We start from the raw sequence: 21,435 nt of genomic DNA on the forward strand, positions 1-21,435 counted from the left end.
GGGAGCCTCGGTGTCTCCGAGCTGCCCCGCTCCCTTCCCGGAGAGGGAAAAGCAACCGGCCCGCTCGCTTGCCTCCACACTGTAAACTTTAAGGCACAGATTCGGCACAATGACGCCTGAGCCCAGCGAAGAGTTTCGGGGGTACAGCACGGCTGCCCCACCGGCCTTGCCCGTCCCTCTACGGCCTCCGAGTGGCAGTACGGGCAGCCCGAGTTTGAGGGCACTTCCTCCATCCCCCAAAAGCAGGAGGCGGGAGAGTGTCCGGGTCTGCTGCGGGCACCGGGCCACCATCGCCTCAGGGCGGCACCGGCCCGGCTGAGGGCGCGGGGAGGGACAGTGGCCCCTGCAGCGGCCGGGGGAGACTCCAGTAGTGCTGTGGTCAGTGAGGGAGAACCCACGCCGAAGGCATCTCCAGCCACGGCTTTCTGCGAGCAACGTCCACGGCTTTATCTTTACTTTGCCTTTTAAATAAAAGAATGTCCCGTCTTTCCGAGCAGAGGTTTAGGACAGGAAGGGGAGGGTGGAGGTATTTGTGACCCCGGAGGCCTCAGAGATGGAGCCCAACGCCCCAGAGCCCGCACCTGCCACCGCCGGTAATTCGTCCGGAGGCAGGGGCCACTGGTTCTCCCAGGCGGGTTTGTCCTCCAGCCACCGCGAGGGAGCCGCAGGACACTCTGACCCCTGCATCGCAGCCCTCCCGCCTGCCGGAGCTGCCGGTGCTGAGGGCAGGAGCTGCGGGTACTGCCGGTGCTCGGGGCATGAGCCCCACCTGGAGCCTCCGGCCGGGGAGGGAGTGTGGGCATACCCCCAGCAGGAGCACTTTAATTGCAAGCCAGCCGGGGTTTCCAGCTCCTTCGCGCCCAGCCGGGCGCTTCCCTGCGGGGGGCGCCGGGAGCGGCCGTCGGGGGCCGGCCCGTGGGCAGGGCAGCTCCGCCGAGCCCGCACTGCTCCGCACACAGAGGAAGGAGGCGGGGAAGGAGCCGCGGTGCCCCCTGGAGCGCACAGAGCCCCGGTGCCGGTGCCCGGGGCGGGGAGAGGGGGCTGAGCGGGCGGGGGCCCCGGCTGCGTCAGAAGTGTGCAAACACCGCCTCGGTGCCCGCCGCTATTTAAGGGGCCGAGGCTGAGTCTCCCCCGACTTCCCTGCTTGGGCACGCTCGGCGCTCACTGCTCCCAACTCGAGCGGGACCTTGGAAAAGCGCAGCGGAAAGGTAGGGAGCGCCTCTTCTGACGGCACCGCTGCTGAGGGCGGGGAGGCAGAGGGAACGGGGATGCCTGGCGCTCACCTGTGCCGCGGCTCGCAGGGCATCCCGCTCTGCCGGAGGAAACGCTTCCCGGCGGGGAAGAAGAATTCCGGCCGCTCCCGACGAGCGCGGGCAGCCGGGTGGGGAGCGGCGAGCGGGGATTCCCATCCTGGGCAGCTGGGAAGGGAACCGGCCAGCAGTGGTGAGATGTGGGGTTTGGAGACCACAGCAAGGACATTAATACTTAGATATGTGTATGTTATAAGTATATATAAATTTTTTAACATGTATATATATACATATATTTACATGTATGTGTGTAAAAAATACAGGGCTCGGGACAGCTCAAAGGTGCAATGCACCGTCGGTCTCTGAGTACCCAAACGTAGATGGGTACATCACTAATAACCACGATGGAGTGACATTTTGACATTTCAACTTTCTTCACTCATCTCCTGGGAATATTTTTAAACCCTCATGTTTTATATGCTGTGAATTATTTTGGTCTAGTGTATGTGTTGGGTGAATAAGCTTAATTTTATCCCCTTTTAAAATTTAAAGGTTTGTGTCAAGTGTACTGTTAGAGAACTAAAACAGTTTTAAAAAATCTCACATAGCTGAGATAATCCATGTGTATTTATAAGTGAAAATTACCCCTATAGCATGAAGTACTAGGTAGTTTGTTTCTTCTAAGAATTGAGAGTAATTTCTCTGTTTACAGGAAAAATACTATTTCAGTTTATGTGATAAAACAGTTTAGAAAACCAGGTTTTTTGGCTTAGTACACATGTAAGGAAGCAGTAGAAATCTAAATTTGCTGTTTAATATGAACAAGTTATTAAGTTGCACTTTATTTCTTACAGCTTTTAACTATACAGCTTTATCACTCCAGCTATTAGACCAAATGCTTTGGGGCAGGAGTATTGGACTTTGGGTTTTCTTTCACTGGGGCAAGATTTTGGTTTTTTTTTCTTTTTGTGCATGATGAGATTAAACCTCTTGAACACTAAAGTTCAAATCAATGAAGGTTGGTAGAACAAAGGCTCTTCATAGAACTTTTCAAAACTGAGTATCTGTAATAACAGCAGGGTTTTAATGCAATGGCAATATACTGAAATATTTGAATCACGAGTTTTTTCCACAGAGATGGATTCAAGTCCCTTAAGTTTTTATGCAATACAGCTTCCACAGAAAGAAAAGCAAATACGATTTGAGTAGATCAGGGAGATGCAGCACATACTAGGCTGGAAGAAACAAAATTAATTACCTGTACCTTCCTCTTTAGCAAGGATATTTAGCTATTCACGTTTTCCAACTTAAGACAGATCCTGCAGTTACCTACTTAAAAAAAAAAATCCCAACACGTGCCCGGTTTGCTCAGAATCCAGCACTCCCAGTGGAAGATGGGGTTAGGGACTGCCCAAAATGTACTAAATGTGGTCATGCAACATTGCCCGTCCCTTTTCTCCCCAGCAATGTCCAGCGGGCTGTGCATCTGCGTGTTCCTCGCCGTGCTCTCGGTGAGCTCGCTGGGCCAGCACGCTCTGGGCTCGCGCGGTGGGAATGCCGCGCCTGCCGAGCTGGAGCAGAGCCTGGCCGAGCAGCAGCGGCGCTCCCGCGCTCCGGCCGCCGGGCCCCTGAAACCCCTGCAGCGCCTGGAGGTCAGCGCGGACCAGCGAGCCAGCATCGGCGCCCTGCTGGCCAAGTACCTCCAGCAAGCCAGAAAAGGTACTGCTCACAGCCTGCTCCTGGGCCGCTGGCATCTCCTGCGGGGGCTCCTGGGAGCTGGGATAACCCTGTCATCGTCTAACGTGAATTCCTAGAGGAGACAGGATTTAGATTTTGCCTGCTTGTCCCTGAAGTAGAGAGCATTCCATATGCTCTCTCCCAAACCCCTGCCAAAACCAGGGGTTTATTTCATCTTTATATGACTCTCTGACTGAGAGTCATATAAAGATAACAGGAGAAAATGTCACCGACCTCTTAGGTTGTAGTCCAGCTTTTATTTTTAACTATTTTCATTGCCTTATTATTTTGGTGCTCTTTTCAGTATGTTGTATCACAGATAAAACAATTATGTTTCCCTTGAAGTCTTTCAATTTAGTTAAAATCCTCCCTCCACCCCTCTTTTAAAGTTAGAAGAGCAGGAAGACTTTTCTGAGGATAAATGCAGATAAACCAAATGGCCAGCTTCACCCCAGTCAGAAATCCCTGTACCAAGGAAATATTCTGGGTATTGGATTTGTCATATGTTTGTTCCCAGAGGAAATTATGGCAGCATAAAAGCTTTCAAAACACAAAATTCATTTTTATTAGTGCAATAATTAAAATCAATGATAAGTAAAAGCGTATTTGCTTCCACACACATTGATGCCTGGTAGATTTTTGGTCTCTTTTGGGCAGCCTGGGAACACAATCTGGCAGTTACCTAAAACCTCCATTGCACTGTGTAACAAGGACATGAAGAATCAGTATAGCAGTGGGATTACAGGGCATCCTTATAATGAGATTTATTAGTCACTTGAGGAAACAATTGTATTGCATAAGAGAAAGAGTAAAGCTATCCCTGTGGACACCTTACAGAATATATTTTACATAGGCAGAAAAGCATGCAATTGGTGCTACCAGTAAAAATGATGGTTCAAAATCATTGACTACTGACATTTCCCCAAGAAAACATTTTTCTTTTTGAGCTGTCTCATCTCTGTACTGCTTGGTGTCTCAGTAGAGTAACACCATGGGCAGCCTAATTGCTGTGGCCTTTTGGCTGCCAACCTCAGTGAGAGCCACTAGAGAAATTTTGTTTACTCTTGAAAGCTTCACTCTAGCCTTTGCCCTGTTCTACACAGAAAAGGCATCTAAGAAGGAAAGAGGGTTTCAAGAAAAAGCCATTAATTAGGATTAGGATTACCTGGACATACAGACACTGAGAAATTAATTCACACCCAGCGCCAGACTGTGCTTAGGATCGAGTTCACTTTATATAACTAAGAGCTTTCTCCACATAATGCAGATCATTCAACCCTCCCCACTTGACAGCTTCCCTGCTGACCTCTGTGCTAGGCAAAGTCCCATGCTTATCTGTGGTGGTGGTCTGCAATTAAGAGATGCCACCTCTGGTTTTGTGCATTACATATGCAGCCATACACACTCCTCTGTGGACTCAAAACACAGCCAAAGTAGAAACAACAGAAAAATGAATCACTTCCAATAGTGCCTGAAAGATTTCATCTCATGTCAGCAATATGCACAGTATCCATTAAGGAACAACTTCTAGCTGTTCGTGCAATTTAGTGGAAAGATAATTCAGGTATGACATTCCACAGTTCAGTGCTACACTTAAGGCTGTTATTGAATAAGAATGTTACTGCAGCAGTCTGCAAAGCAGAATCCTCATTATCTTTCTTCAGCATAGTCATTGTTGCCCACCCACATGGAAACTGAGCTCCTCATTCTAGTTTATGTATCCATTATATTCTCTTAAATATGTGGCTGACACTTCCAAATAGATTAACCAGATAAAGTTAAAAAAAACCTTTGGATTTAAGAAATCCTTTTCTGTAAATGTTAATATGAGGGAGAATTTCCTGCATATGTGTTATTGGCATATATAATTCTAAAAAGAGTCTGGAAGCAGATTATGAGATTCTTGTGATGTGACTAGGCTGCTTAGACTCTAGTTTGTAGATGTAGTTGCTCGTTACAGGAGAGAAAATTCACAGGAAAAACAGTATTTACTTAATTTATAACATACATACAGTGTTCCTATCAAAATATTATATTCTCATTTAATGTGAAGACTCTGGGCAGTATTTCAGAAATCTCTGCAGAACACTCCCATCTACTGTATTAGTCACCTGTCTAAACTATAATAATCACTAGAAAATTCCAGAGAGAGTCAGGGCTTTTGTAAGTGTTAGCAGTCACCAGTAGGGGCATTTGCCCTCATGATTAATGGAAGGGCTGGTTGTGTAAAGTTTCTAGTTAAAACAGTGATAGAGCTGCGTTCTATCAAGGGCTTAGGGATCGATGGCAGCCCTGTAGCTGACCTGCTACAACTTTGAATATGTTTGTCATACACTGATTCTGCAATACCCACATGGCATCTCTTGTGAGTTGAGGAGAGGTAATTAAGGTGCTGTTAGGAAATTTGTGACCCAGGCTTTCAATCATGTTCATCTGCAGGCTTTCAGCTTGAATCTGGTACTGTGTAGAAGAGATGTTGTAGCTCTCAAGCCAGTGACAGGCACATTTAATGTCCTCTGAGGAGCCCTTGACTGGCCAGACAGGAGTGGCACCAGGGGAGCCTTTACAGCCCTCAGGTCGTGGCAGGCTCTGAAGTCTCTTAAGCACCAACATCTGAGTGATGGTTCTGCACTGCCTCAGCCTTGCCTGGTTATTGTGCTAAGGAGCCATTGTCATGGCCTTAATAACACTTTTTGAATTATGAATGTGAACTTCATGAGCATTTGATGATAGACATTCTATTCTAGGGAAAATTAATTTCTCTTTGGTTATTTTGTTGTAGAGAGCTACATCATCTCTTAATGGCTTTTTTTGTGTGTGTGTACCTTCAACTCCCAGCAACCACTAACAAAGCAGTGCAGTTGCTTTTTATTTCACTGGGTTATGGTCATTATAAAGCACTACATGAGGAAGACCTTGAAATATAAAAGCACAGAGTCAACAGAGTCAGAACACAAGAAACTGAAAGCAAAGCAATTGTGTAGATTTGGATATGTGGGATTTAATTTGGGCTCCTTTTCCTTTTTGATCAATTCAGGTATTCCTCAAGCCTCAGTCTGGAATGAACACTATTAAATCTGTCCCTTCCTCACTCAAAGCTTAATAATTGATATTGTTATATATCAATTTTGTCTGTTTTCAGGGAGTACAGAGAGCAGTAATTTACCTGTCCCTGTATTTTTTGGTTACATCATGTGATGCTGCGAAAACAGAGGATTGCAGCCCATTTTTTTAAAGCACAAATTCTCCTTGCAAATTCGTGTCTCTTTGGTGCCTTAAGCAAGGCATACAGAAAGGATAAGGCAAGATCAGAAATCAGCATCCAACCCTGCTGTGAAAAGCATTATGAAGGCTTTGGATAAGCAATGAAAAAATCCCTGACATAGTAAAAGTCCCTGCATGATTCCAGCAATAGGTATCTCTAACTGTGAATTCCAGACACAACTTTCTCCATTTCAGGACTATTCCCACTTTTCCACAGAAGCTAGGATTCATAACTCTACCCTGCTTGTTGCCAAATTTGCACTGTAAGAGCTCCTGTACTTACGTTTGTGTCTTTTTAAGCAACACAGGGCTGTGGTGTCTCAGGTTTGAGCCTGCTCTCAAGAGTTGTTTTGCATGTAGAGCAGCTCTCCCAGTATGAGAAAGCAAACTTGGGGCTTTATAGGAATGTTGAGAAATAGTTTGGATTCTCTTTCTCTGGTAAAATAGGAAGAAAAAAGGAAAAATCTATCTGTGCTCCTTTTTGTCAGACAGGAGCAGTATGTTCCTGCAGCAGGAGGTAGAAAATGATCTGTTCATTTTGCACTGAAAAAATCCAAGTCCCTTCCAGGACTTTACCTATAAGGTTTCTATTGATGTTTTCCCCAGTGACATGACAGGGGTGTTACATGACCTGTATCATGTCCATCTCAACTATTGCAGACACCTGCTAATGAGCACAAGCCAGATCAGAACACAGGTGAACGTGGAAAATGTGTCCTCTTACTCTCTGCTCTCCCAAACGCTTTTTTCCTTAGGTTCCACTGGAAGATTCTCAGTGATGGGAAACAGGGTACAGAGCATTGATCCCACTCACAGGATAAATGACAGAGACTACATGGGCTGGATGGATTTTGGACGCCGCAGTGCTGAAGAATACGAGTATTCTTCCTGAAGAACACCAAACTATAGCAATGAGGAAAAAAAATCACACTCCCATGTCTGTACAAAAAAAAGATAAATCAATTTGTTGTCCTCTTCAAATCAGTGTTTTAAAGTATTTAAAATCATGTATTTGTCATAAGTTTGTCTGTAAGACTATACAATGCAATATATACATATGCAGAATTTTCCAGAAAACATTTTCTCTCTTTTTTGGTTTCTCATACATTGATACTATATTAAAATGATTTCACTTATCCCTCCTTGTCCTGTCACTGCATGTTGCTGGGTGTCTTACTATAAAAGAGAGATAGCATAATGCCTTTATTTGGCACTGTAAATATATTCCATGGGTTGAATAGTCAGATTATATATATTTTTCAGAGAAATCTTGTGTCAATCCCAAAAGCTTTGAACTCTAGGGAACTTGTCTAAATATAAACACAGCAGCACAATACTGCCAGAAAAGACCAGCTGTTTTCCTGGTGACCCTGTTTGCAAAGGACTGAGTTTTACACTGGGCCCACATCTTTCCAGTGAACAGCCAACAGTGCTAAAACAGTGAAAAAGAGGGATGACACCAACATGCTTCATCATCCTGGCTTATTTGTTTTATGTTGTGAATTCAATGTGAAAATTCTGCTGATGGCTGCAAATCACAGAATAAACAGAGCATTCCATGCTGTATGGTGAGCTAAGCATTCATTTGGGAGGGGGTGAAGACAGCTTCCTGAACAGAGCAGAAGGTGATCCTGAGAGGGAGAGGGGTTGGAGCAATCCAGTCACAGAATCCTCACAGGGAAGAGGTGGCCCCAGGTATCACAGAGGCTGAGCTGGCCATTGGCCACGATGTGGAGAGAAGGAGGGAGGTTCTGCCCAGCTCTTACCTGGCTCAGAGCAGGGCAGGGGACCCCAAGTTCAGAGCTGGGCAGCGAGCCCGGATTGTGCAAAGCCAGCACCCTGGAATTGCTGCAGTCATTCCCTTCTGCCCATGGCAGGCTGCAGAAAAAGTGATTTACCTGCATGCTCCTCCTCCACCACAGGTAACCAACCTCCCTGCAGCTCCTGGATCTCCTGCAGCAGCTGGATCTCACATCTGAGGAATGCCCTAAATTGTACAGGAGGTGATTTTCACATTACATAATTCACAGGGTTTCTCCGGAACGTATGCACTAATACCAAAAGGAATATATTTGTCACACATGGGAAAGCAGGTGCTTGCCAAAGGAAAGAAGCAGCAAATTCTACAGCACTTGACAGGCAAACACAAAGTGTAGAAAACAATACATAGAAAATACCCACACTAAACCAAAATTATTCTAAAACCAACGTTGGGAAAAAAAACAAAATGGTTGTGCCAAGGCCTGAGCACAAAAACACTTTGAGGAGCTGCTCCCAACAGCAGGGAGAGCAAACAGCACTGCAGAATCTGTGGTGAAAGGAAGAATTCAGCAAACAGTAACAGGGAGTTTTCTTCTCTAGTAACACCTTTTTTTTTTTTTGGTTTTGGTGCATCTCATACAGAAACATGGAAATGATTTTCTGTGTTTCTTCCTCTCGAGCTCCTCCCAGTCAACCAGTTTCCAAGCCACCTAGTCTGGCTTTTTTTAGGTTCCTTTCCAAGCACAATGAGTCCTAAATCACCTGAATTCTCTCATTGGTTTTGGTTATTGCTCACAGCAAAATAGTGCAAAGTTTCCATTTTTTCCAAAACCAATTAATCCCTTTTTTTTTAAACTCTGGAAAATACAAATAAATCTAGAAATGCATTTCTTTATACATTGGACACCAAAGGGATGTTTCTTCAAAAGTAACTTGAGAGAAAACTCAGTTTCTGCTTTGCTGTCTTTTTAAATTAATGCCAGGAATATTCAAGAAATATTTTTAAATGTTTCCATTCCTCGCTTAAATTGATGAAGGGTGTAATATTGTAATATATTGCAGGGGGGCTGGGAGTGGGTGATGTTACAAATCAAGCCTTACTACTGCAGAATGTTATCATTAGGAAAAAACACCAAACATTTTCTTTTTTCTCACTTGTTTCATTTCTTAAAGGCAGATGGATGGAGAGACAAAGACATTCTTTCCCATTCCTCTCTTCTGAAGGGCTCTGAAGATGCCTATGAGAGTGCACAGCCCTCAGTGCAGTCAGGTGATGGGTTTGGCAGCTTTTACATGTTGCTGCCCCATGACAGGGCTGTCTTTGCCTGACACACAAAAATGGTTTCAGAATCTGACTGACATGAGTGAGGGTCAAGAATAAAGAATTACAGGGACAATTTCAGTAGTTATGAAGAGGGACTGTGACTCTGGGACACTGTGCTGTTCCTCGAGGCAAGGAGAGCTGGCTGTTAGCCACTGGCTATTGGCAGCTCAGCAACATAATCCTCATTGTCATAAAAATATCCATCACCTGCTCCTCTGGGAGCAGAGGAAATTCCCCAGATGGGAAAGGGCTGTAAATGTTGCTGAGACATGATTCAGCTGCCAAGTGACCTGGAGGTGCTAATTTGAGCTAAACAGGGGAGCCAGCAAACCTGGGAAAGTCACGCAGCCCTGGGAGCTGCAACCCTGCCTAGTGGCATTAGTGAAGCCACTCTCTCCAGCTGCCCTGTTTTAACCCAAGGGAAGCAGCAGCCTTAGGAATGGAGGCTCTGCAGCTGGGTAGGAGTCCCTTGCATCCAGCAAAGGCTTTGAGCCAAGAAGTGCCCCACAGATTCTAGCACACACAGCAGTGCATTGACACAACCTCCTGGTGCTGTCTGGGATGTGAGATTTCTGGCACTGCCAACTCTCTTGACATTTAATTTAGCTTTATCCAAATTTATCTTTATGAAAGCATGTGCATAGGTGCTAAATTTAAACTGGCAAAATAGCAAATCAATACCTTTTTGTGTTTAATTGCAGTTTATTTTCTCAATGAGCTTGATTCAGCTTTATTAACTTTATTTCAAAACAGGTGCTGGGCAAATCATCATGAATGGAGCAGCTTGCTGCAAACTCCACATAAATTATTTGGGAGAATCTTGTGGTTCTCCTTTTGCAGAGTTGTGCATACAACAGCTGTGAAAAGGGTGCAAACAGCAAGTGCTCCTTGTGGGAATGAAGGGAAAACCAGGCAAGAGAGAGGGAGCACCCCTGCCTGGGGAGGGGGCAGCTCTCCCTGCGAGCTGGGGCAGCGTGTGAGTGAAACCTCAGCTGCACCAGTGCACCTGACCCTGAGCAGGCTCATCTCCCCTGGTATTTCATACAGGAACATGTGTGGATCCTGCTCTCTTTTCCCTGGCTTTGATGCGTCCCCAGCTGCTCCATCCTTGCTGTGTGGGCTGGCAACATGCCCCAGCCAGATGTTCCCAGCTGCAGCCCAGCTGTGCACATTTCAGCACGCCTGACAGCAGACCAGGCACTCCCCTCTCCAAGGCCTGAGCAGAGGAATTTGCAAGTCAAACAAGATGAGCATTTCAACGTCCCAGCAGAGCAGCAAAAGGCTTCTCTGTGGGTTCAATTTTTGTATTCCCTAAGTCCATTAAAATTCCCTTAAAGAAAGAAAAAAACTTTGTGCTGTGGGCTTGTTAAAGCTCTAATAATTTCTAAGTACCTGTGTCAATTGAACAGCAACTGGATTCAGCACAGCTTGAAACCTATTTCAGCAGGACAAAGATCTCTGTCATCTTTTAAACACAAACATTACTGGCTCCTCAAGTGTGTGCAGTTCTCACATGAAAGCCCACTGCCTACGTTATAGCCAGGGACATTGCTTAGCACCAGTAACTTTCAGGCCTTTTATTTTCCCAATTGGCTTGTTAAGTGAATTAAAGCAGGTCTGAGCAGCACCCAGTGAGATGTGGTAGCACAGCTGAACGAGGCTAATTCTTCACTGTGAATACAAGCCACAGGCAGCAGCTGCTGTCTGTACCAAAGGAAGGCAGGAACATCTCACCTGCATTGCTGGACTTTTCAATTCAATGCAGAGAGCTGCCAGTAAATGTGTTCAGGGAGCTGGGAGGAACTCTCTTACCTCTGTGCACAATAGCAGTATGTTTTGGGGCCATCCAATGCTTAGGATACATGTAAAAGAAAGAGAAGTCTCAACAGACATTTTTAGCCAGTCTTGGCTCTCCAAAGAACATCCCGTCTTTTAGGATTCCTCTACAGCCCAGTCTTAGAAACAATCCTCAGCACCTCCTCTTCCTCTCCCCTCCACCCCAGCTTTCATAGGAGGATTACCAGAAGTGAAGATGCATCCAGAAAAGTTTCTGAGATACTTGAATATTGCCAGGGTGCAGGACAGTTTCAACACTCACTCTTCTGTGCATGTCAGAATCAGCTCTCACCTCTCTTGGTTTGGCACTTGCTTAACCCCTCCTGTTCCCAGGCCAGCAGGGCTGGATGCACAGTGCTTCTCCTCCCTGGATCCCTCCTGTTAACCATTAACTTTCCAACCACGAGCTTCCCTGAGGCTCAGAGCTGTGCAGAGAGGAAGGATGAGTGTCTGTACTCCCTGACAGTCCCTGGCTGTGCCCCTGGCATCAGCCTGTCCCACAGCTGGCGTAGGGCACTGCGTCACACTAATGCAAGCCCTCCATGAGTTTATTTTGGCATTACTGCTGTCCCATTATCTCTCTGCAGCAAGTATGTGATATAAACGCTATTATTTCCCTCTCCACCTCATACACACACACACACCCTTCTCCTCAATGAGGCTGTCTAATCTCTCTATGAGTTACTGCCTGATTATTCCCTCCTCCAGGGAGCCTTTTCCATTACTTAGCTTTCACCATGTGTCCAGGTGTTTTGAGCTCCTCACTACCTGATGTTTCATCACCATAACGTTCCCTTTCTCGGTAACGAAGATATTGGCTAACAGGAGAGCTCAGTTCTGTCTCTTTTGAAAAACACAGGCTATTTCCTCCTTATTCTGTACTTTCATGTATTGTTACTGCAGGTTTTGCACTGTAGTAGGCAGGAGAGTGCAAACTCCTCAAAAATACAGAAACCATACAACATCCAATTCTGCATTTTCACAATTCAAATTAAAAAATCAAAAGGTACATTTGCTTCTCTTCTTTCTTTTGACTCAAATTTCACTGATTTCAGCAAACTTAAAATCTGAAAACTTTCCAACCAGTTCTATGTCTAAGAATTTTTAAAAACAAAGGATGGCCTCTTATTTTGCTTTAACTAAGAGATAAGAGCAAGGGATCAAGGTGGAAGATTTATCACCTTAAAAGAACAGGAAAAAGTTGAATAACACACAACAATGCAACTTTTCTGTTATTTTATTGATATTAGTGAAGAAAAAATTAAATTCCATCATTCTGATGTGTTACAATTGCTTTCTCTGGTGGGTGGACAGCTCCTACAGCTTATTTAAAGGCTAAATAATAGTTCCCAATTGCATGATTACCTTCTACACTTTAAGTTCTCTTATGGTATTGCTTTCTTCCTCTGGGTATATAAAATGGTCCATTAAGTCCATGACTTTTTGTCAGAATCAACTGTTATTCTATCTACTGGTTTAAGATACATTCAAATAAAAAGATACTTAAATTTACTTGCAATAAGTGCACACATACAACAGCAAACAGAGCTGATGGCATTTTACTAAAACATTGTAAGTTCATAGAATAAATAGAAGTCTTCAAACACATGCTGTAACTGACCGATGTGTTTTTTTTTCTTTCTCAAAAAATATCCTTAGTGTCCATAGCACTACTGCAATAACTACTTCATTCAGAAAGAAACAAACCACCCACCTATCTCTCGTCACAAAGACTAAAAGACAGTTTCATTTATACAAGAAATTATCAGTGCTAATAATTTAGTAACAGTCTGGTACAAATGGCAATTCACGGCAATTACGTGTAGTGTGACAATGGCGACAAACAGGGAGCTTGATTTTAGATGCCACGAGAAATGCAAGGAAAAGAAAGTGGATGCTAAACCCTCCCTGCTTTGCTCCTCTCCATCCCCTCTTCCAAAAAATATTTATGTCTGAGCTCCGCTCTAGAAACAAGCTCCCTCCAGTCTGTTCCAGTTCCAAGGTATTGCAACTCTTTCTACAAGCACCCAGCAGAAGGCTGGGAGAAACAGAGAAAAAACTGTGATATAATTAGGATTGCCTGGCAACTAAAGGTTGCGTGAGGTCTTATGTTTCCTTTCTGAAAAGTAGGGGTTATATGTTTGTATGGCAGGAATTTTCCTGATTTTAAAAACACTGGGAAAATAAAGCATTTCCCCTACTTTTACCTGTGCTAGGGTCTGACTTTAGATGTAGAAGTTTTCTCTGAAAATATAAACCAGAGAATGGGTGGAGAATATTCTCACCCTGCTCACAAGGGCACGGTCTCTGACATGCATGAAACACGAAGATCAGCACGAGGGCTGCAAGCTGCTCTTTCCCGCCTGTACCATTCCGTTACTAAATGTTTTCTGTGATTCTCTGCTGAGGTTCAAGGACTCACCTTTCCTAACACTGGTTTTGCTACATGTCCTTTTATAACATTCTTATCTGTCGATCTGTTCTGCAACTGGGACTTCTAGGAAGTCACTGCCATGTTTACCTCGCGAGTTGTGAAAACTGTTTTCTTTGGGCACACTGACAAAGCATGATTCAGTGGCAGCAACACATAGTAAAGCATTTTCCCTTCCACAATCCAGTGCAGCATTGAAGAACAAAACAAAACAGAACAAAAGAACAACAAAGAAAGAAGTTGCACAAAGTGTAGGTGTGCCAAAGGAAACAGCCGTGGTAGGAATATATCAATATCCCAGGTACCCAGTAGGCCTGCTGACCTCAACACAGTATTAGTTCAAGTTTATAAATCCTGGGCAGGAGGCAAATACAGAACAGGAAAAAAAAAAAAGGTTTCACCCATTCAGGCATAATAGCCAGGCACTCCAATAACTCAGCTCAACTCATCTACAGAGGCAAAATTAAAACTACCATATGTTAAACTGAGTGCTTTTTTCAGTATTTAACGAAGCACAAATGCTCCCATGCTTCAAGTGATGTAATGAGAGGTCTCACATAACACATTCAATAGCTTCCCATGCACCTTTGACTCAAGTTAGGCTAGCTACAGAATTCACGTTTTTCTAGTCAAGTTATTTTTTGTTGGTTTTGCTCTTTCTCTTTTTTTCAGTGCATCTTAAAAAAAAACCTTTTCAAAAGGTTAGCAAGTTAACCTTACTACAGCAATCATAACATAGGGCCTTTTACACTCAATTGAACAGTAAAATAATCCAATTAGTTACAATAGATCTCGTACATATTTACACATTTTATACAAAGTTTACACATTTCTCCCATTAGGCACAAAGTTGATTTGTCAAACTCAAGAGGCAATGAAGGGGTGGTGGGGAAAGGAAAAGGAGATTGGAGAAAGAATCCGAGTATTTTCATTTAAAAAGACTAGCTGTAAAAATAAAGTCCTTCATCGTAAGCTAGTTTGCTTGGGGAGCTTGGTTCCCATGAGGATCCCTGAAGTGAGGGACGTTGGGCCTTTCATCTGCATGCTGGAACCCACCATGGTGGGGAAGCTCCGATTCCTTCGGATGCCAGTGTTCAGCTGGATGCCCCCGATGGCACTGGTCACGGCAGGGCAGCCCAAGGGGAGGCCGTCAGGTGCCAGGCCTCCAGGAACAAGGGCCCTCACTGGTCCCTGTGCCCCACAGAGAAGAGGTCCCTGGTCCTCAGTTAAAGGAGCAGCTGACGTTTGCCCTGAACTCACCACTTTGGCAATACCAAACCTCCTGACTTTGTCCACGAGATTAAGGTTGGAAACAGACACGTCTGTTTGGCTCTCGCTGTTCCTGATGTTCTTCTTATTCCTCACCTCCTTCAAGATTGAACTAGCAGGCTTCGAAGCCAAGAAGTTGTCATAAGGTGGGCTGGTGCACTTGAACTCAAAAGATGGAGGGGAAGAAGAAGGTGTCTGCATGGGTGAGTTTGGTGGGGTGGAAGGAATGATTGCCATTTTTGGGGAGTACGTGTTCAGCAGGGTGCTCCTGCTGGCTCTGTCCCAGCTCTGTGGATTGTACACTGCTGCTGAGATGCCCCTTTCCTTCAGCAGCCACACCAGCCCCAGGGACGTGCTCATTGTTGTCGTGGATTCCCGGAGGTTGGTGAAGGATTCGGCCAAACTCAGACGCCGAGGAGTGCAGGGAGTGGCCACCGGGGTGCCTTTCAGACTGCTAATGCTGCCACAAGCTGGAGTAGGTGCTGCGTTAAGGCTGAAAGCAAAGGAGCACTCAAATTATTCTCTCCACTAGAAAATTAAAATTTACTACAAGTAAGATTTTTAACTCTGAGCAGGGCCTTTTATCCATTTGGAGAGTGAACAGGACACTGACAACTCCCAGCCACCCACAAATGTGATTACAAGTGCAATACCATCAGATCTCACAAAACACATCTCTGCTTTGCACACTTCAGAGCCCAGTCTCACAGGATTAATGCCACTGCCAACACCCAGCACCACATTTCTCCTGATAAACTATTTACAGGTTTGTGACCCACACCTTCAACTTTTCTTCCTGATCACAAATTGCTTCTAAGAGACAAGGAAATGAGGGAGACTGGACCAATGGTGTAAGCAAGACATTTACTTTTTAGTGCCCCTTCTGAGTACACAGAACTGAACACTCATTCACGAAGGCATAGTGTACTTGGTTATTCCAGAAACAAGGCATATGGGGTACCTATGACACTCCAAATTCATGTCTGTTTGAGAGAATCCCAAGAGCTCCATGCACCTTCAGGAAAAAAAATTCCAACTTTTTCTAACCACAGGCAAATTATGGTCTTTGCCACAAGTAGACACACACACAAATAAAAAAAAAAAAATTAAAATGAATTCCACAGTAATATCTCCTAAACATGCATTCATCCCCTCTAATGACATTTAAAGTCTTGACCAATGCAACACTTGATACTAACAAAGGATTCACTGATATGACCTCACCACTTTTCTTCAAAGAAGGAAATCTACTCCCTCACCTTGCCAGGTTAGCAAGTAGAAGACACTCAGCAAAGAGTCAGACAGAAAGTAAAGCCAGTGCAAGACAGTGGGAAAAATAAGCAGCTGAGAGGGAAGGGACAGGGGAGAGAGTGGAATCTTCCCTTTTCAGCAGAGCCATGCTGTTGGATTGGCTCAGCCATAATGTGCGACTTTAACTTAAGTGGCGTTCTCTGCAGCAAGAAAAGCATTTCAAAGAGCCACTTTGAGACAATCTAGTTGGAGACTCTGGCCAATGACTAAATTACATCTTTTTTGCCCATATGAACAAAAGGGGCTGAGAGGGTGTCTTGACTGGAATTTTCAGTCTCATTTCACCTTATATTAATGAGCTCTGTGTAGCCAACACTACTGTGCACATCAGGTTAGACACCCTGGAATACTTTGACCTGCAGCTTCTGATGAACTTAGAACATCAACTAGATCCATGGCTTACAGCGAGCAGGTGATGTGAATTCACATAACACTGGAAACTCTAGTCCCTTGGTCTAAAAATCAGCATATCTTTAAGGCACTTTTAATTAAGAAAATATTAGCCTGATGCTATGAAATGTCAAGTCTTGTCTTCTTTCCAAGGCTAAATAGGATCTAACCAATATGATCTCTAACAATGATTTGGAACTGTACCACCCTTTACCATAAGCAAGTGAAACTGAGGAAGTTGAATTGCAGTTGCAATTCAGCAAGAGGAATCCCATATATTCCTTCTGGTATACTGTAGTGAAACACTTATTTGAGAAAACTGGCAGATGCAATTAGAAACGCAGCCTTGCTAAGTGGCTCTGGACTCGGTCTCCTTGCACCCCCGTGTGTGCTGTGGCTGTCAGTGCAGGTGGCAGATGAGCTAAGGCACATCCTTATGTCCTGCCCTCTCTGCCTGGGCTGAGGCAGCAGCAGGGAGAAGGATCTCTCCCAGCACAGCTAAGGAGGCCATGCACACCCACTGCAGCAGCACACCCACTCTGAAGGCAAGGCTGGGTGGAAAGAAGTTAGTTCACAATTCTTCTCTTAAGCACTGATTAAAGCTGGACCTTCATAGTTCTGATTCCAGTGGAACTAAAAAGCAGTGGTGCACAGTGATGCACTGTGGTGCATCTCCCATACAGCTAAATACAGAATACAGAAGTCTTGAGAAGCATGAGGGAGAGAAAAGAAAGAGAAGTTACTGCATGAACTGACTTTCTACAAGGTATGACCATATAAATTTCAGAAATCCAGACATATGGTGTTAATTACCAGGCTTCCAAGATATTCTAGTCACAAGATGAAAATTATAGCCCTCCAACAGTTTAGAGAGCTTCACTCTTTCCGGATACAGATTTCAGTTGCACAGGCATGTAGATTAGTATTTCTACTAATTTTTCAGCACAGTTATACACTACAGTGCAAATAAAAAACCAAGCCATCCCTGCAAGAAAGCAGTTGCAGATGTTGCCTTTTTTTCCATTTGATCATTTTGGCATTGCTTTAACTGGGAAATATTTTTCCCATCAAACTGACCAACATGGCAGGGTGCCCTGGACCATTGCAGAAACAGACTCAAAGTAGCCTCAGCAGCTCAGCCCAGTGATGGTGTCAGAGTTAGATTGAGAAGAGAAACAAATAAAGGAGCATTTCATTTAGCTGGATGAAATTTAGTCAGGTTAGAGCAACACCTGGGGTAGCACAGGTTAAAATGCAACCAGGTAGGTAAATGCCAAACCTCTTGGGGTTAGCTGGTGCCACACACACTAGCATTCCTTGTACATGACCCTGCCAACACAGATGCTGCTGGCAGTGCTGCTCACCCCCGACCACGCTGGGCCACAGTGTCTGCCCTACACCTCCTCTCATCACAACGAGACATAACGCAGTTTCTCTTCCTCCTCACATGACCTGTGAAGAATCATTTATAGCTGGTAAGGAGGAGCTCCTTAAACATTTGCTGAAAACATAATTTTGTCTGTTTTGCTCTTTGTTCTCTTGAACGAATGATGAACTTCCATTTAACTAAGGCAGTTGAAAATGCACTGAATTTGGCTGTCCTTTCTGACTGATTTGTTAGATGTTGTACCCAAAGAGTTTATTATGATCTCAACTGACAGCAACTCAACAATAACAAGAAAATTAAAATAGAACTGCAGCCATATAAGAGGATCTCTTCAGTAATTGTGCCAAAGGGAAAGACAGAAAAGAGTAAAGAAAAACCAGCCAGGCCACTGATCACTAACTTAGTTCAGAAAGTGAAGCAAAAAAGCTACATTTAAACATCATATATTTCCTTTCCACCTAACAGGTTTTCATGTTCAATACCCTTATTTTTCATTCCTTCCATAGGCAGTCAGTGCCTATCTCATGTCTAAACAAGTGTAGGCACAACACCTCTGCATGGGGACCTGCACAGTGGTACACTCCCACAGAGGAGCTGGAAGGGGCACAGAAAGAAATGAGACATTGTCCTTATGAACAGAAAAGAACATTCTGTAAATCCTGATTTGCAATGGGAGGAAAGCTTCTTCTTTAGGTATGAAATTCATACCACCCACCTCTGGTTCTCAGATCTTCACCTTCCATAAGGCCACAGAATGCCTTCTGTTGCCATGCAGTGTCTGTACTGCCAATTGCTATTGCTTCACCAGCTTGTTACTTTCAGTCTGGCAACTATGAATTAATTTCCAACAATTACACCAAGAAACAACGTAGATATGTCCCTGTTTCCAATTAAGGTATTGGTCCTTCATTCCTCACATAGCTCTGGATTTCTTAAACTGCACATCCCTTTTTTTTTTTTTTTTCTGAGAGGAAATATTTACACTTCCTCCCTGGAAAAACCTCTCATCTTTTTCGGTAAGAGATTACATCCTGTGCATTCACATACGACACCTACAACTGGTTTAAGATGAGGAGTAGCCCAGTTTGGATATCAGAAGTCAATATAGTTACATCTGATCCTGAAATATCTTAACTAGAGACAACAAAATTTAAGGAACATTGGCTTTTTAAAACATCACACATGCCTCCCAAATTCAGGCTGCAGTAACTCAAAACAGGAGGAATAATTGGTGGGTGTGTTGTAATTCACCACTGCAGTCAATGCCTATGCTTATGTTATTATTCTGCATTTGCTTAGAGGGGAAACTCTGATAGAGCTGAAGGCTTTGCCATCATGGGAATCCCTTACCTTGGCGTGACTCGTGTGAGTTCATCGGAGGGGTGCAGAATGCGGCAGGTGGTGAAGGTGAAGGTGGAGTTGGTTTGTGACATGCACTTCCCAGGATGAGGTACTAAATTAAAAAAAAGCAAATTCTTTGCATTTTACACAGAAAAGGGGAAAACCAAACTTCTGTGTGCTGATAAAACAGATGCAAAAAGTGATGAGGCACCTTGATGGGATCAATGCAAGAAATGTGAAATGGCCAAATATACAGTGTTAAACAGACACTTGTTCTCCAAAAGAAACACCTCTAGGACTCCAAGGCCAGTGCTAAAAAGGTCTGCTGAAACTTGCCCATGATCACAAACACTGCAGATTAAGTCTTGCTCAAACCAAATTTAGGCCAGGCAGTGCTTGAAATGCTAGTCCTTATCTAAACTAGCAACTTGTATCAGTAGGAAATTACAAGCAAAATTTTCTAGTACCAGCTCAGGAGCACCAGGATTTTCTAAATGCTTACACCTTTCAGCTTTTAGATTGATCCACAAAAAGGTATCCCCATTACTTCTCAGTAATGGATCCATCTGCCTAATGCTACAGGAATACAGATTGTTGGGGTGGGGAGGGGAGGGACACACACTAATTGCTGTTTCTCTGACTTTTCATATCCACAATATGGAAAGTGGTAGTTTTTTGGATCCACTACTGTACATCTGTGACATTTCTCTTGTGTGTGTGATTAGGTTCTTTAAAAATGTATGTCCTCAGCTGCATAGTATAGCAGTTTTTCAATATTTGTAGACAGTGTAGTAAGCAAATTTCCTAAGAAATGCGGCTGTAAAACTGCCACTCTGGTGATAGATCAGTGATTTGGGAAAGAAGCAATACAGCTTAGTTTTAAAAATGAAGGACTTAGGCCAACTTCTTTCTTCTTACTAGAAATACTTCCGTGGCTTTGTTAACCTGCTATATAATGCAGCTGTGGTCACTGCAAAATAACTACAGAATTTAAGAGCCATGCATCTGAAAAGCTGATTGAAAAACACCCAGAGTTAAATATTACATCAAAGATATCATGATTGCATAGGTTCTCTTACTTAGTAACCAAACTTAGCAGTGGTCAAAAGACATGCACAATAAAAACCATGTGCAACTCCCTCCCCACCAGTCCTACCCAACCCTCTGAGCCATTCCCTGATTAAGCCACATTTTAATACCACAGTACACAACTACTGAACACATTGCAAAAGACAGACAGATTGACCAGCTGGACCAGACACCATTCTGAACTCCCAGAGCAGCTCAGCAGAAGCAAGGCAAGTCTTAATTGTGGCTGTGTTCCCTTTTCCACATATAAAGTATCACAGCTCCAAAACAGTGTGTGTGGTTAGGTAGCCCTTGAAGAACACAGAGAAGCAGTGTGGGAAGGGTAGGGCATGGGCAGTGTGGACAGTGGAAGCAGAAGTGGCTGAGCATACAGTGTGAGGTAACTTCTAGTCAGCGCTGGAATGTAGGGCTGTACATTAGAGAAGGATATTTCTGAGGACCCACTGGAGTGTCATGTTAACACACTCAAAGGTTAGCACAGCATAACAACAACAAGCTCTACTTCACCTCCAGAGATGGTAATTAGGATGCTTCAGGAATCCAGTTGCTTTAGAGATTAGTGTGAGCACTACAAAAGCTATTACAAGGGAGCACAGCCTAGCAATCATGATTCTCTCCATATTGTAGAGAGTTATAAGAAAATCTGGAGAAAGAACTCAAATAACTGGACATGAAAAGATTGGTTATTTAAAGAAACAGAGGACTTGAACATAAATCAATTAGAAACAATTATCCCTGGATGATGAATAGAGAACAGAATAAAGCAATGCTGGTTTAAGATTGCAAGCTCAACCCAAAGCACATAGCTGTAATACAATCAGTGCATTTTCCCCATTTATAATATCCACTGGGCATCCCCTCAGATTGGAGACAGGCACATTGAAGAAACATAGCTGCATTAGCAAAAGCAAGACTCATTGCTATTAATGAGTCAAAGATAGGAGAAGGCTGCTAAAAGTAGAGAAGTCACTAGCTCTAATCAGAGGAGACAAACTGAAGTGATGAAAAAAATCTATCAATTTCCAAAGATGGATTTCACCCTTCA

The 21,435-nt window shown here is 43.9% G+C and overlaps 2 protein-coding genes across 5 annotated transcripts in view; one reads left to right on the top strand and one right to left on the bottom strand.

The window, feature by feature from the left end:
* Positions 1-1,072: 1,072 nt before the first annotated feature.
* CCK (cholecystokinin) lies at positions 1,073-7,788 on the top strand. The gene is made up of 3 exons (XM_058817477.1): positions 1,073-1,208; positions 2,715-2,969; positions 7,007-7,788. The coding sequence occupies exons 2-3, from the start codon at positions 2,717-2,719 to the stop codon at positions 7,141-7,143; spliced, it is 390 nt and encodes a 129-aa protein (XP_058673460.1). The 5' UTR covers positions 1,073-1,208; positions 2,715-2,716; the 3' UTR covers positions 7,144-7,788.
* A 4,603-nt stretch (positions 7,789-12,391) lies between these two features.
* TRAK1 (trafficking kinesin protein 1) overlaps positions 12,392-21,435 on the bottom strand; it is an 81,167-nt gene continuing 72,123 nt past the window's right edge. For all 4 annotated transcript variants that reach the window (XM_058818884.1, XM_058818876.1, XM_058818864.1 and 1 more), the window contains 2 exons: positions 19,311-19,413; positions 12,392-15,365 (listed from right to left, as the gene is read on the bottom strand). In XM_058818884.1, the coding sequence (XP_058674867.1) occupies positions 14,567-15,365; positions 19,311-19,413 (902 nt within the window). In that variant the 3' untranslated portion in view covers positions 12,392-14,566. The remainder of the gene's footprint in view (positions 15,366-19,310; positions 19,414-21,435) is intronic.

The sequence above is a fragment of the Ammospiza caudacuta genome, chromosome 1 (assembly GCF_027887145.1).
Source record: "Ammospiza caudacuta isolate bAmmCau1 chromosome 1, bAmmCau1.pri, whole genome shotgun sequence".
Taxonomy (NCBI): domain Eukaryota; kingdom Metazoa; phylum Chordata; class Aves; order Passeriformes; family Passerellidae; genus Ammospiza; species Ammospiza caudacuta.

What these genes read in the sequence shown, in the direction of transcription:
- CCK (XM_058817477.1), top strand. Translation starts at nt 2,717, where the DNA reads ATGTCCAGCGGGCTGTGCATCTGCGTGTTCCTCGCCGTGCTCTCGGTG. An exon ending in CCTCCAGCAAGCCAGAAAAG is followed by an intron (nt 2,970 to 7,006) that starts GTACTGCTCACA and finishes TTTTTTCCTTAG; the next exon opens with GTTCCACTGGAAGATTCTCA.